Below are 11,304 nucleotides of genomic sequence, written 5' to 3' on the forward strand. Positions count from 1 at the left end.
ATTCTTCCTCTTCTCATTATCTCTCCAACTTCATAACAAGAATGACCGCACTGTGGTCACAACCTGCGACACAAAATAAGTATTTTTTATTTTTACCTGTTCGGTCAGGTCATTCGGGGTACGGGACCTCCATTGAGCGCAAGTGAATTGGCTTTAAGATCCAGTGACAGGCCGATTGGGAAACAAGCATTTAGAGCGCCATTAAAAAGACGAACAGCGCAACTTGGAAAGAAACATTTAATGCGCTATTAAAAAAATTAACCCGACACCTCTTGTCCATGTGACCCTCCGCCACTTTTATTTCAGAACAAGCTGATTTGTCACATGGTCACGGATTGTTTAAACCAAATATGGGGCTGTTCAAAAATTTGATAATGGTATTTTTGTTAAAATCTGACACCCTGACCCCTCCTCCCCATTCCCCCTCCCCCTCCTGCTCCGTAATGCTAGGCCAGACATCCCCTAATATATTACGTCCCACGTGAAGACATCTCCTCCCCCTCCTTCCAATTAACACTCGACCCAAACAAAGCCAATGGAAATTTGACACAAGAAACTTGGGCAGTGTATAATCAGTAGAGCTCTACAGGCCCAATGTATTCGGCCCACCAGAAAACGAAGATGGCAGCCATTTTGTTTCGGCTTGGTGCCATGGTAGGTTGAGTCAAGCGGCAGATGTGGAAGGGTCCGACAGCTGTCCAATGGGTGCACATTTCAAATGTCGACCCCCAACAAGAACAACTATGACCATGCAGAGCTCTTACAGAACTGTGACACGTGTAAGCTAAGAACAAAACAGTCGGGCAGTTGTGATGTGTAACTTACCTTTTTGAAGGCAAGATTGAAAAAGACACAACTGTTGTCATCTTGGTTTTGGAAATCTTTTTCTGGGTTGCCTTTGCAATTTCAAAACTAGAGGGATTTGGAGTACCATACCCTATTTGAATACGGTATAAGAGGGGATGGATATCTCTAATCTGTTAAAATCGGAATTATTACAGACTGAATACCGTTGACCTACAGAAGGTTTTCTTTGACTGTAATTGTCCTGAGAAACTTCACCACGTTCAGGTAAACGTGCTATCCACTTTTCATCTCCCATTCTTGGAAATATTTAATGTGTGTGTGTGTGTGTGTGTTAGTGTGTGTGTTAGTGTGTGTGTTAGTGTGTGTGTTAGTGTGTGTGTTAGTGTGTGTGTTAGTGTGTGTGTTAGTGTGTGTTAGTGTGATAGTGTGATGTGAAAAGCACCAGATATGTCTTTGTCAATTAAGCTTAATCGTGAATTACAACCATATGCAGGTATGTCTTTGGCGATTAGATATTTGTTATAATATCTATACATACTCTTGTGCTGGCAAGAGAACAACAGGAGGGATAGTGTCTACATCCAGACTTTTAACACACTAAATCAAAACATCCCTTGAGAGTTACGCACTGCCAAGTTTTTCTCTAACAGGTCAGCCGAGGCTGGCCATGAATATTAAATCAACAAATTTACCTGACTACTTTTGTACAGATAAGTGTTTAAAAATGGAGGATACTTGTGTACTTAATTTTTGTGGATTAGCAGTTACTCTGTTCAGCTGCCAAATTACCCACAGCACCAGCTCAGAGGGTGTGATGATGAAACATCAGCGGAAGCTTTGGGTGGACCAGCTGGCATTGCATCATCTTGGATTGGTGCCATACATCTACCTTGCTCCGTGTTTTGGCTGCGCTCAGGCCTTGAAGACATGTAAAAGCCAATTATTCAGAGAATTTCCTGGCACTGCAGGTGCTGATTGGAGGGTATTAAAGGAAGTTGCTAGTGTCTGGGCACAGACTACCATTTATCATGTCATCACTTGTTCATACCACAATAGGTTCCAAGTCTGAAATGACGTTCTGATCGTTCCAAAGAGGCCGAACTGTTAAGCACCAATCAAGGTATGGTTATTGATACACTGGAATAGTCAACCACTACTTGTGTGATGCCACCTGTACCACACGAAGGTCATCACATTTATAGAAATGGAAAAGAAAGGAGGATGACGGTGAAGATCTATGTAGGGTTGAGGAGTAGGAGAAAATGGTGAGGAGGTGGGACTAAGGGATATGTGTGGAGCATATGGTGGAGGGTGGAGGTGTGAGAGACTCGGATTAAGGGGTATGTACTGAACATATGGGAGGGGGAGGGCAGGGGAAGTGGTGAGAGAAATTCTGCCACACTTGACTACGTACTAAATCTATGGCTCCTAAGTGCCTACTTGTAAGCTACAGAGTTGACAGTGATTCAGCATTGTAATAGTCGGACGATTCTCATGTCTGGACCTGGGAGCGGGGATCATATTACCGCAATCTTGATATGTTGCAGGTGTGCACGGACGGACGTCTCATCTTGGAATTTGCCTTTGATGACATGATGAGGATCCGCACCTGGCATTTCTCCATCCGGCAGCACCGAGAGCTTATTTCCCGGAACCTGCTAGCAGTACACGTACGTTGCCCTCGTCCTCACACTCATTGCACACGATGTTTAAAGAAAAAAAAATATGCATGTTGATGAGCATTGCTATGAGAACCAACTGTGGTGCTTGAGGCAAAGAATACTCGTGACTGAACTCGTGCAAAGAATCAATTGAGCAGTCGCATCCTACCGTTGCAGTACAGCTTCCCTTGTGCTTAAGAAAACGGAACCGTTGGGGGCCACCAGGATTATGTCAGCGTCGGCCCACCTAATTCACTAAAAGGAACTTGGGCACTTGCATGAAAAGTGCATTTGGGTCATCCATCATGTACCACATGTCACTTAAACGCAAGGGATGATGTGTACCTGCAACTAGTTGATCGATAAGGACCGCAAAACCGGTGTTCGTTAGGGAAGTAAATATCAGCTCATGTATGAGAACAGACGGGACAGTTGAGGGTTGTTTGAGTACTTGTTCAGAAGGAGAGGGCTTAGAGTCGGAGATTTTCTTGTCAACTTGTTAGGATGAATCATGCTTGCAACAAATGTCGATTATTGCTGGAAGCATTGCTATTACGTATGACTCGGTGTTGAAAAAAAGTGTATTGTTTATCATTCAATTACTATCTCCTCCGCCACCGAAGCTGCATGGAGGTTGTTTTCACTTCTGTCTGTCTGTTGGCCTGTCTCGTTTTTGTGAGTGCGATAACTCGCAAACGCTTTCAGATATCTTTCACAAACTTTACCAGAGGATTCCGAAGGAAAAAGTGAGGCTGTCAATGTGATTTGACTGTATATGTCAAATGCAAATGTGACAGTGGCGTCATTTGCATCAAACACATTTTGGGTTCTATCACTTGATATTTGGTGTCGCGCGACCCGGTGGTCGGCAAAGAAAATTAAAAATTTGAGGATAAATTAATTTCATTCATAGAAATTGTTCCTGAGCCACTGGTGGGGAAGATATCCTCAGAATGACCATGTTAAAAGGTCAAGGTTCTGTCGATTTTCGTCATACCTGTCAGACTACCTCTGGACGCCTTCGTATTTGTTTGTCTAGTTCTTTGCTTGTCTGTGAGCACGATATTTCAAAAGGTTGTGGAGGGATTTGGACGAAACTGGGTGGACATGTTGCCTGTTTGCCAATGAAGAATTGATTAGATATTGGTGAACATCTGGATACTAGAATTCTGTAAGTGATTCTTCGCCATTGAGAGAGAGGGCAAAAAATGATATGCATATATCATTATATGATATGCTATCAATGATATGCTATCACTATAGCACAATATCTCGAAAGGTTGTAGATGCATTATGATGAAACTTGGTGGATGAGTTGGTTAGGTGACAACAAACAGATTCGATTTTGGTTTAGGTCCAGATTTGGATTCGGCCTATAGGTGGGATACAAAACGTGAACTGTTCAGCCTGGGGAAGGTATGCTCTCTATCGAGTTGCTTTAGAGTTAATATTATTTTCTTTTTCAATGTTGATCTGCAATTTGGAGTGTAGGAAGGGTGTTGGGGAGTTACAATGAAAGTTGAGTGGAGGTCAGGGGGTGGACTCAGTTCAGGTGGTGGAAGTTTTATCCTGCCTGAGATGAGGAAGTATACAGTGCCTTCAAAAAGTATTCACACCCTTTGACTTTTTTTCACATTTTGTTGTTACAGCCTGAATTTTTTTTTTGTCACTGATCTATACATAATACCCTACCTATAATGTCAGATTTTTTTTTTTTTTGCAAAATAATAAAAAATGAAATACAGAAGAAATATCTCATTTCCTTAAGTATTCAACCTTCTGAGTCAATACTTCGTCGAAGTGCCTTTGGTAGTGATTTCAGCTTCGAGTCTTCTTGGGTATGCCTGTATCACTGTATCAGCTTTGTATATCTGGATTTGGGGAGTTTCTCCCATTCTTTCTTGCAGATTTGCTCAAGCTCTGTCAAGTTGAATGGGGAGTGGAGCGTCAGTAAACCGCAATCTTGCAGTCTCACAGATTCTGAATGGTTTTTCTGTCTGGGCTTTGGCTGGGCCACGCATGGACTTTCACATTATTGTTCTGAAGCCATTCCAGTGTTGCTTTGGCTGGATGCTTTGTGTCATTGTTCTGTTGGAATATAAATCTTCGCCGCAGTCTAAGGTCTTTTGCACTCTGAAGCAGGTTTTGCTCAATAATTTGTTTGTATTTGGCTCCATTCATTGCTCCCTCTGTCCTTACAAGTCTCCCAATCCATGCCACTGTAAAGCATCCCCATAGCATGATGCTGCCACCACCATGCTTCATGGTAGGGATGGTGTTAGATGGATGATGAGCTTGTGCTCGGTTTCCCCCAGATGTAGTGCTTTGTCTTCAGGCCAAAGAGTTCAATTTTCATCTCCTCAGACCACATAATCTTCCCGAGATCTATGCCTCCACAATTCTATCTCGGAGGTCTAGGGACAGTCCTTTTCTAAAAAATTCTAAAAACAAAATTCCACTTTGACATTGAGGTATTATGTGTAGATCAGTGACAAAAAAAATCTCAATTCAAACCATTTTCAATTCAGGCTGTAACACAACAAAATGTGAAAAAAGTCAAAGGGTGTGAATACTTTCTGAAGGCACTGTAAATGGTTGGCTCAAATTTGATAAATGATTTTATCAAGTTTTAGTTGTTTATGTTTACTCCTGTGGAAGCCTGGTGTTGGCTTCATGGTTAAGTTGGCTGGCTTAAGATTTTTGGGTCTTGAGTTTAAGCTCCTGTTGTGCCATTGAAATAACACCAGTTTAACTCAGCCAGCGTGTCATCCTGCCGAGGTCAGCAAAACAAGTACTGTACCAGCTTACACGTGATGGGCACTGCATCAGCCGCGCTTCCAGAAAATGATGCAACCAGCAGCCACAAACTGCATACGAAACAACATCTGCTGTGGAACGTGGTGAAGCTGATGTTTTGAGTGTTAGCCTTTCATCAGTGCAACAGAAAATGTGGATTGGTTGGTGGAGGGAGGATTAGAAATTAAGAGACTGGATTGAAGGTCAGGGATCAAATGCTCGATCTCAGCCACACTTTCCCATCGGCAGTAAACATAATTGTCATTTTTGGTTGATAAAAATCCATTCTTTGTGATATACTACCACAGACTGACACTTGCCTTCAGAGACTGTATTCCATTGGTTTAAGTTTGACTTTAACTTTTGTTTCAAAAAGTTTGTCTATAACCTTGAAACAGAGTAAACAGGTAAACAGAGTGATAGGGATCACTATACTGTGCGGCGGATCATCTAAATTTCAATATCTGATATTTTTATTGACAAGATATTCCGTAATTATTATTCACTGTTCAAACCTTTCTGCCGCCATCTTGGATTTCAGTGAATGCAATAGCGATTGCACACAAAATACATGACACTTTGGAGAGTAGGTGGGCAGAGTCATTTGGGGGGGGGGGGGGGTTGGGGGGGGAGAAGACACTGTGGGAAGGGGAGAAGTGTCATTGGGCATCACATGGAGGAGAGTGGGGTGTCAAAAAAGTCACGTATTATGTGTGCGGCCCCTTAAAGCATGAATCGCGTGCTTATGGTTGTTGGTTACCAACCCCAGACAGAAGGTGCCAATCTACACACGTTACCCTGCCTTTAGAAATACAAGTCCAAGTCAAACTTGAACTTCCCTCATTGAGATGCACGAAAAAGGCAGTTCTTCTGATCCAGCTGGCAGTACGACTTCTCCAACATCAATACTGCAGTGCATGCATTCATACCCCAGTAGGACCTCTCCCCGTCTCTTCTTCCTGCCTTTAAAGCAACATTACTTAATTCTCACTTTGGCTTATTTTTATTGGCCTTTCATTTCACCCAAGGTGTTGCCATTAAGAAATGACCCTGTTGTACCTAAATTTGCAGGGGTCAGTTGACGACAGATGCTCTCTTGGCCTGGGCCAGCCGGAGCAGTGCGCAAAAAGGAGCCGTTATGTTGCCAATGAGGGACGTTGCACGGACTGCGATCTCGACGTGCTCGGCACAGTGTTCACGTGAATGTGTTTTGAAACATCCCAGTGTCACTTGAGGCTGCAAAAATAAGTTGAGTGCATTTCTCAAAGCAATAGAGCTTAATGACGATGGAGCTGTGAACACCAGCAAGAAAGTTTGGTAAATGACAATTTCCTAGCACAGGAACTTAAAACAGCTCTGTCATAACAATATTATGACAGACATGTTACTTGTAAACAGTTTTGTTTTGGTTGGGGTTTGGGAATCGGGGGAAAAAATCACTTTTTTAAAAACGACTGCATTCAAAATATTTCCACCCTGTTGCTGAACACTCTTCATTGTGGGAATGCATCTGCAAGTTGATTGGTCTCCTGGCCACAGCAGCCTGTCTCCTAATTAAAAGGCACACCCGACACAGCGTAGGCGGCCTGTTTAAGGCTGCGGTGCGGCAGTGGCAGGATGCACAGCTGCCATCCCACGCACCATACTGCCGCCTGTCCCGTTTACCCGACATGGGATTTATCTTAGGCTCAAATTATAGACTCGCGCTCTCTATCTCTTTCTGTGCACACACCGACACCCATCGTACTGGGCATGGGATTGTGCCGTAATACAGCTCGTCGATTTGCCAGACCCTATGTGGAAAGTAGGCCTCAGTGATGATGTCCATCATTGGAGATAAAAGCTGCCGATAGGGTTGTACAACAGGCTTGACACTTGCATGCAAAAAGGCTGCACAGATTATGTAGCTTTTGAGAAATCCACACCCCGTGTACCCGAGAAAAGTATTTGCATCTGACTATTTCCAGCCTAGAGAGCGAGTGCGAGGTATTGCGTCGTGATGCTACCGTAAGCATTATGGGGCTGGTGTACCACTTCCTTGACGGCTTATCCTTAAGGGATGAAGACAGTTGGACATGAACAAATATTTGCTGCATTTGACAGTGTATCGTTAAAGCAAGCTGAGCGCAGCTTCGGCGAGGTTGATGGGGTGCTGCTTGTTAACACGAGATGGAGAAAGCAGCACAGCCATGAAGCCTGACACACGAATAAATCTCAAGCAGCGACATTTGTGTAAAAATGATTGCCTCCTGAATGTTTCATGCATAGCTCAGACTTTTTTTTTTTTTTTGACGGCGTATTTCTTCCTGTCCAATTTGTCCGTTTCTGGTTTTCCTCGCGATACCACCCGATGACCGCGGAGGAAGTGTTTATTCAAGAAAGTGACCTCCACCTTGGACCACGGGCGATTGCTCATGAGCAAAGGCCCGTGGGCAGAAGGACGGCCTCTTCTCATTGATTCGCGACCCGCAGATTTTTTATCATTGGCTTGTTAAGGTGTCGCTGACCAAAATGCCGAATAGATTCCATGGCCGCCGTTGCTAGGCAAATGGTGTCCGCGTGACGAGCCGATTGGTGTGTTGAAGTAATCTTGCTTGTGCATAAGAAATGACCTCTTTCGATGACCTTGTTTCGATGCATCTCCCTACTCCGAGCCTGTCGAAATTGGTTTCTCCACATTTCTGCAATGCACAACGTCTTGATTAATCACGTGCATGTTACTCTGCCACTGAGTGCACGTGACTGTGGGTTTGTGTATACGAGTGTGATTAAAGATATATGTATATAGGCATACATTTGGCCTTCTGTGTACAAGAGAATTATCTTCACCCTCCCTGACCCCCCACGCATGTACAAGGGGGGGTCATGTGACTTTTTGTGCATGTGTGGGAGGGTTAGTGGTGCTGAGGGGCTGAGTGATCCTTAAAATGTTGGGGTACATGCACATTCACAGTATTGCCAGAGTTTGGTTAAACTGGTGCAGAAAACCCCTCCAGGTGCAGTTCATTCGTTGTTGTTTTTGTTTTCATTTCACTGGTTTTTTTTCTCTGCACAGACCCAAGATCCGCCGATGCTGGAGCAACTTTCCAAGAACATTACACGAAATGGCCTCACCAACATTACACTCAACTACCTCCGTGTAAGTTGCCTCTTGGATACGTTTGTACTTTCCCAAAGCATCCTTTGTTTGAGGCCGAGGCATCGCATTGCTCTTGCTTGTGAGCAAGTACACGTGTCGAGTTGCGGTCACTGTTTATGGTATTGCCATTTACGCACTCCTCAACTCGCTCACTAATCCCCCTCCATCTGTGATGCATTGCTGAAGACTGTTAGTGGGAAATATGGTCATCGACTTTGTAGCATCCCAGTCCACATTGATGAAGGGTTGTTTGCCTTGGTTTTTTTTTTTTTCTTCTTCTTTTTTTATTGCCCAAATTGGATCTTGATTCATTTGTGTTTGTTTGGATGTATAAAGTTTGGCCTGATACAGGTTCACAAGTTTTAAGTGGTGATTTGCTCTTGCTCACAATGATATGGCCAAAGGCATTAATGTACACGTTTGTGGGACGTTCAAAAAGTTATACGAGCAAGATAGTTGTTCAAGTCTAACTTACAATAAGCACATTTGTATTTTTTTTTTTTGACATATGCAGGTGTTGGCTTAGCCTGGTGTTGGCTTAGCGGTTAGGGTGCCCGCTTGGGATCCTAGGATCCTGGGTTCGAATCCCGGTCGATCGCTGAATTAACGCCAGGGGGTTGACTCAGCCTGTCATCCTTCCGATGTCGGCAAATTGAGTACCAGCTTGCTGGGATGAATGATCCCGGTGTGTACCCTGGTTAGAATAGGTACACCGTATCCCTGCGCATCGTAAAGAGCGTGACCAAGGGTTGGCGTCAGGAAGGACATCCGGCCATAAAAAACATTGCCTCAAACAGGGAATCATGATTGTCATGGGGCCCGCAAGGCTAACCCCCGCTCTAGCGGGGAAAATGGCCTTAAAAAAAAAATGCAGGTACTCATACTTGTATATGACAGCATATAAAAATTTGTGTGCTTCTTAGACTATTTTAAGTATCGTGTTCATGTGGCCTTTTTCAATGGAACTCTTATAATGCCTTTACCATAACATTCTCATGAGATTTGTGTCGTATCTCTTGAGTAATGCTTTATTTGTGGAATTTGTTTTTGTTTGTTGATGTCTGACAGGATGATGGTACAGAGTTGGCACACTTATCTTTGAGCTGTCGGTTGTGGGTTCGATTCCAGACCCGATTATAAACTGTCGGATCGGTTCCTCGCACACAGGGTGTTGCATGGCGTTCACCTTTCCTCGGATGTGTGTTAAGTGGGAACCTGCCTGCTAGCATTAATCTGGTGGATGTTAGGTATCCCTGAAGTGTGTGAGCTATTTCCAGCACCTTGGCTAACAAAAATTTAAAAGAAAAAAATCATTCTCTAAGCAGCAGCCAAAGGTCGGGCCTGGCCAGCCGATTCGTGAACGATTGGGGCCAATCTTGCATCCACGTTGAGCTTGCAGACCTCATACTATGGATATGACATGAGAAGAAGTTTGTTTTGTATTTAATTTCCGCATTGTCGGAAGGTTTGTTTGAGGTTGCCTTGCATTCATTCTGAGCATTCCGAGCATGTGTTGCATTCCGAGCAATGAAGCCTTGAGATGATGATCTCTTTTGGCACAAATAACAAGGATGTTGGCAGATTGACCAAATCGTCCCAATATAGGATTTAAGCTTGTGGTCATCATCCAGAGGCAATTGCTCAGTTCTCTCTCTCTCTCTCTCTCTCTCTCTCTCTCTCTCTCTCTCTCTCTCTCTCTGTCTCTGTCTCTGTCTCCGTCTCTCTCTCCGTCTGTCTCTGTCTCTCTCTCAGTCTGTCTCCGTCTCTCTCTCAGTCTGTCTCTGTCTCTCTCTCCGTCTGTCTCCGTCTCTCTCTCTCTCCGTCTCTCTCTCTCTCTCCGTCTCTCTCTCTCTCTCTCTCTCTCTCTCTGTCTCTCTCTCTCCGTCTCTCTCTCTCTCTCTCCGTCTCTCTCTCCGTCTCTCTCTCTCTCTCTCTCTCTCTCTCTCTCTCCCTCTCCCCCTCTCCCCCTCTCCCCTTCTCCCCCTCTCTCCCTCTCTCCCTCTCCCCCTCTCTCCGTCTCCGTCTCCGTCTCCCTCTCTCTCCCCGTCTCTCTCTGTCTCTCTCTCAGTCTGTCTCCGTCTCTCTCTCAGTCTCTCTCTGTCTCTCTTTCAGTCTGTCTCTCTCTCAGTCTGTCTCTCTCTCAGTCTGTCTCTCTCTCAGTCTGTCTCTGTCTCAGTCTGTCTCTCTGTCAGTCTGTCTCTGTCTCTCTCTCAGTCTGTCTCCGTCTCTCTCTCAGTCTGTCTCTCTCTCAGTCTGTCTCTCTCTCAGTCTGTCTCTCTCTCAGTCTGTCTCTCTCTCAGTCTGTCTCTCTCTCTCTCTCTCTCTCTCTCTCTCTCTCTCTCTCTCTCTCTCTCTGTCTCTGTCTCTGTCTCCGTCTCCCTCTCTCTCCCCGTCTCTCTCTGTCTCTCTCTCAGTCTGTCTCCGTCTCTCTCTCAGTCTCTCTCTGTCTCTCTTTCAGTCTGTCTCTCTCTCAGTCTGTCTCTCTCTCAGTCTGTCTCTCTCTCAGTCTGTCTCTCTCTCAGTCTGTCTCTCTCTCAGTCTGTCTCTCTCTCAGTCTGTCTCTCTCTCAGTCTGTCTCTCTCTCAGTCTGTCTCTCTCTCAGTCTCTCTCTCTCTCAGTCTGTCTCTGTCTCAGTCTGTCTCTCTGTCAGTCTGTCTCTGTCTCTCTCTCAGTCTGTCTCCGTCTCTCTCTCAGTCTGTCTCTCTCTCAGTCTGTCTCTCTCTCAGTCTGTCTCTCTCTCAGTCTGTCTCTCTCTCAGTCTGTCTCTCTCTCAGTCTGTCTCTCTCAGTCTGTCTCTGTCTCTCTCTCAGTCTGTCTTTCTCTCAGTCTGTCTCTCTCTCAGTCTGTCTCTCTCTCAGTCTGTCTCCGTCTCTCTCTCAGTCTGTCTCCGTCTCTCTCTCT

General features: G+C 44.7%; 1 protein-coding gene across 3 annotated transcripts in view; it reads left to right on the plus strand.

Annotated features, from left to right (window-relative positions):
- The window catches only part of LOC137423652 (LIM domain-binding protein 2), a 517,204-nt gene extending 508,630 nt beyond the window's left edge, over nt 1-8,574 (plus strand). For all 3 annotated transcript variants that reach the window (XM_078773918.1, XM_078773915.1, XM_078773917.1), the window contains exons 6-7: nt 2,355-2,477; nt 8,320-8,574. In XM_078773918.1, coding sequence (XP_078630044.1) covers nt 2,355-2,477; nt 8,320-8,559 — 363 coding nt within the window. In that variant the 3' untranslated portion in view covers nt 8,560-8,574. The remainder of the gene's footprint in view (nt 1-2,354; nt 2,478-8,319) is intronic.
- Nucleotides 8,575-11,304: the final 2,730 nt, after the last annotated feature.

Source organism: Myxine glutinosa, chromosome 3 (genome assembly GCF_964187855.1).
Source record: "Myxine glutinosa chromosome 3, kmMyxGlut1.1, whole genome shotgun sequence".
Lineage (NCBI taxonomy): Eukaryota > Metazoa > Chordata > Myxini > Myxiniformes > Myxinidae > Myxine > Myxine glutinosa.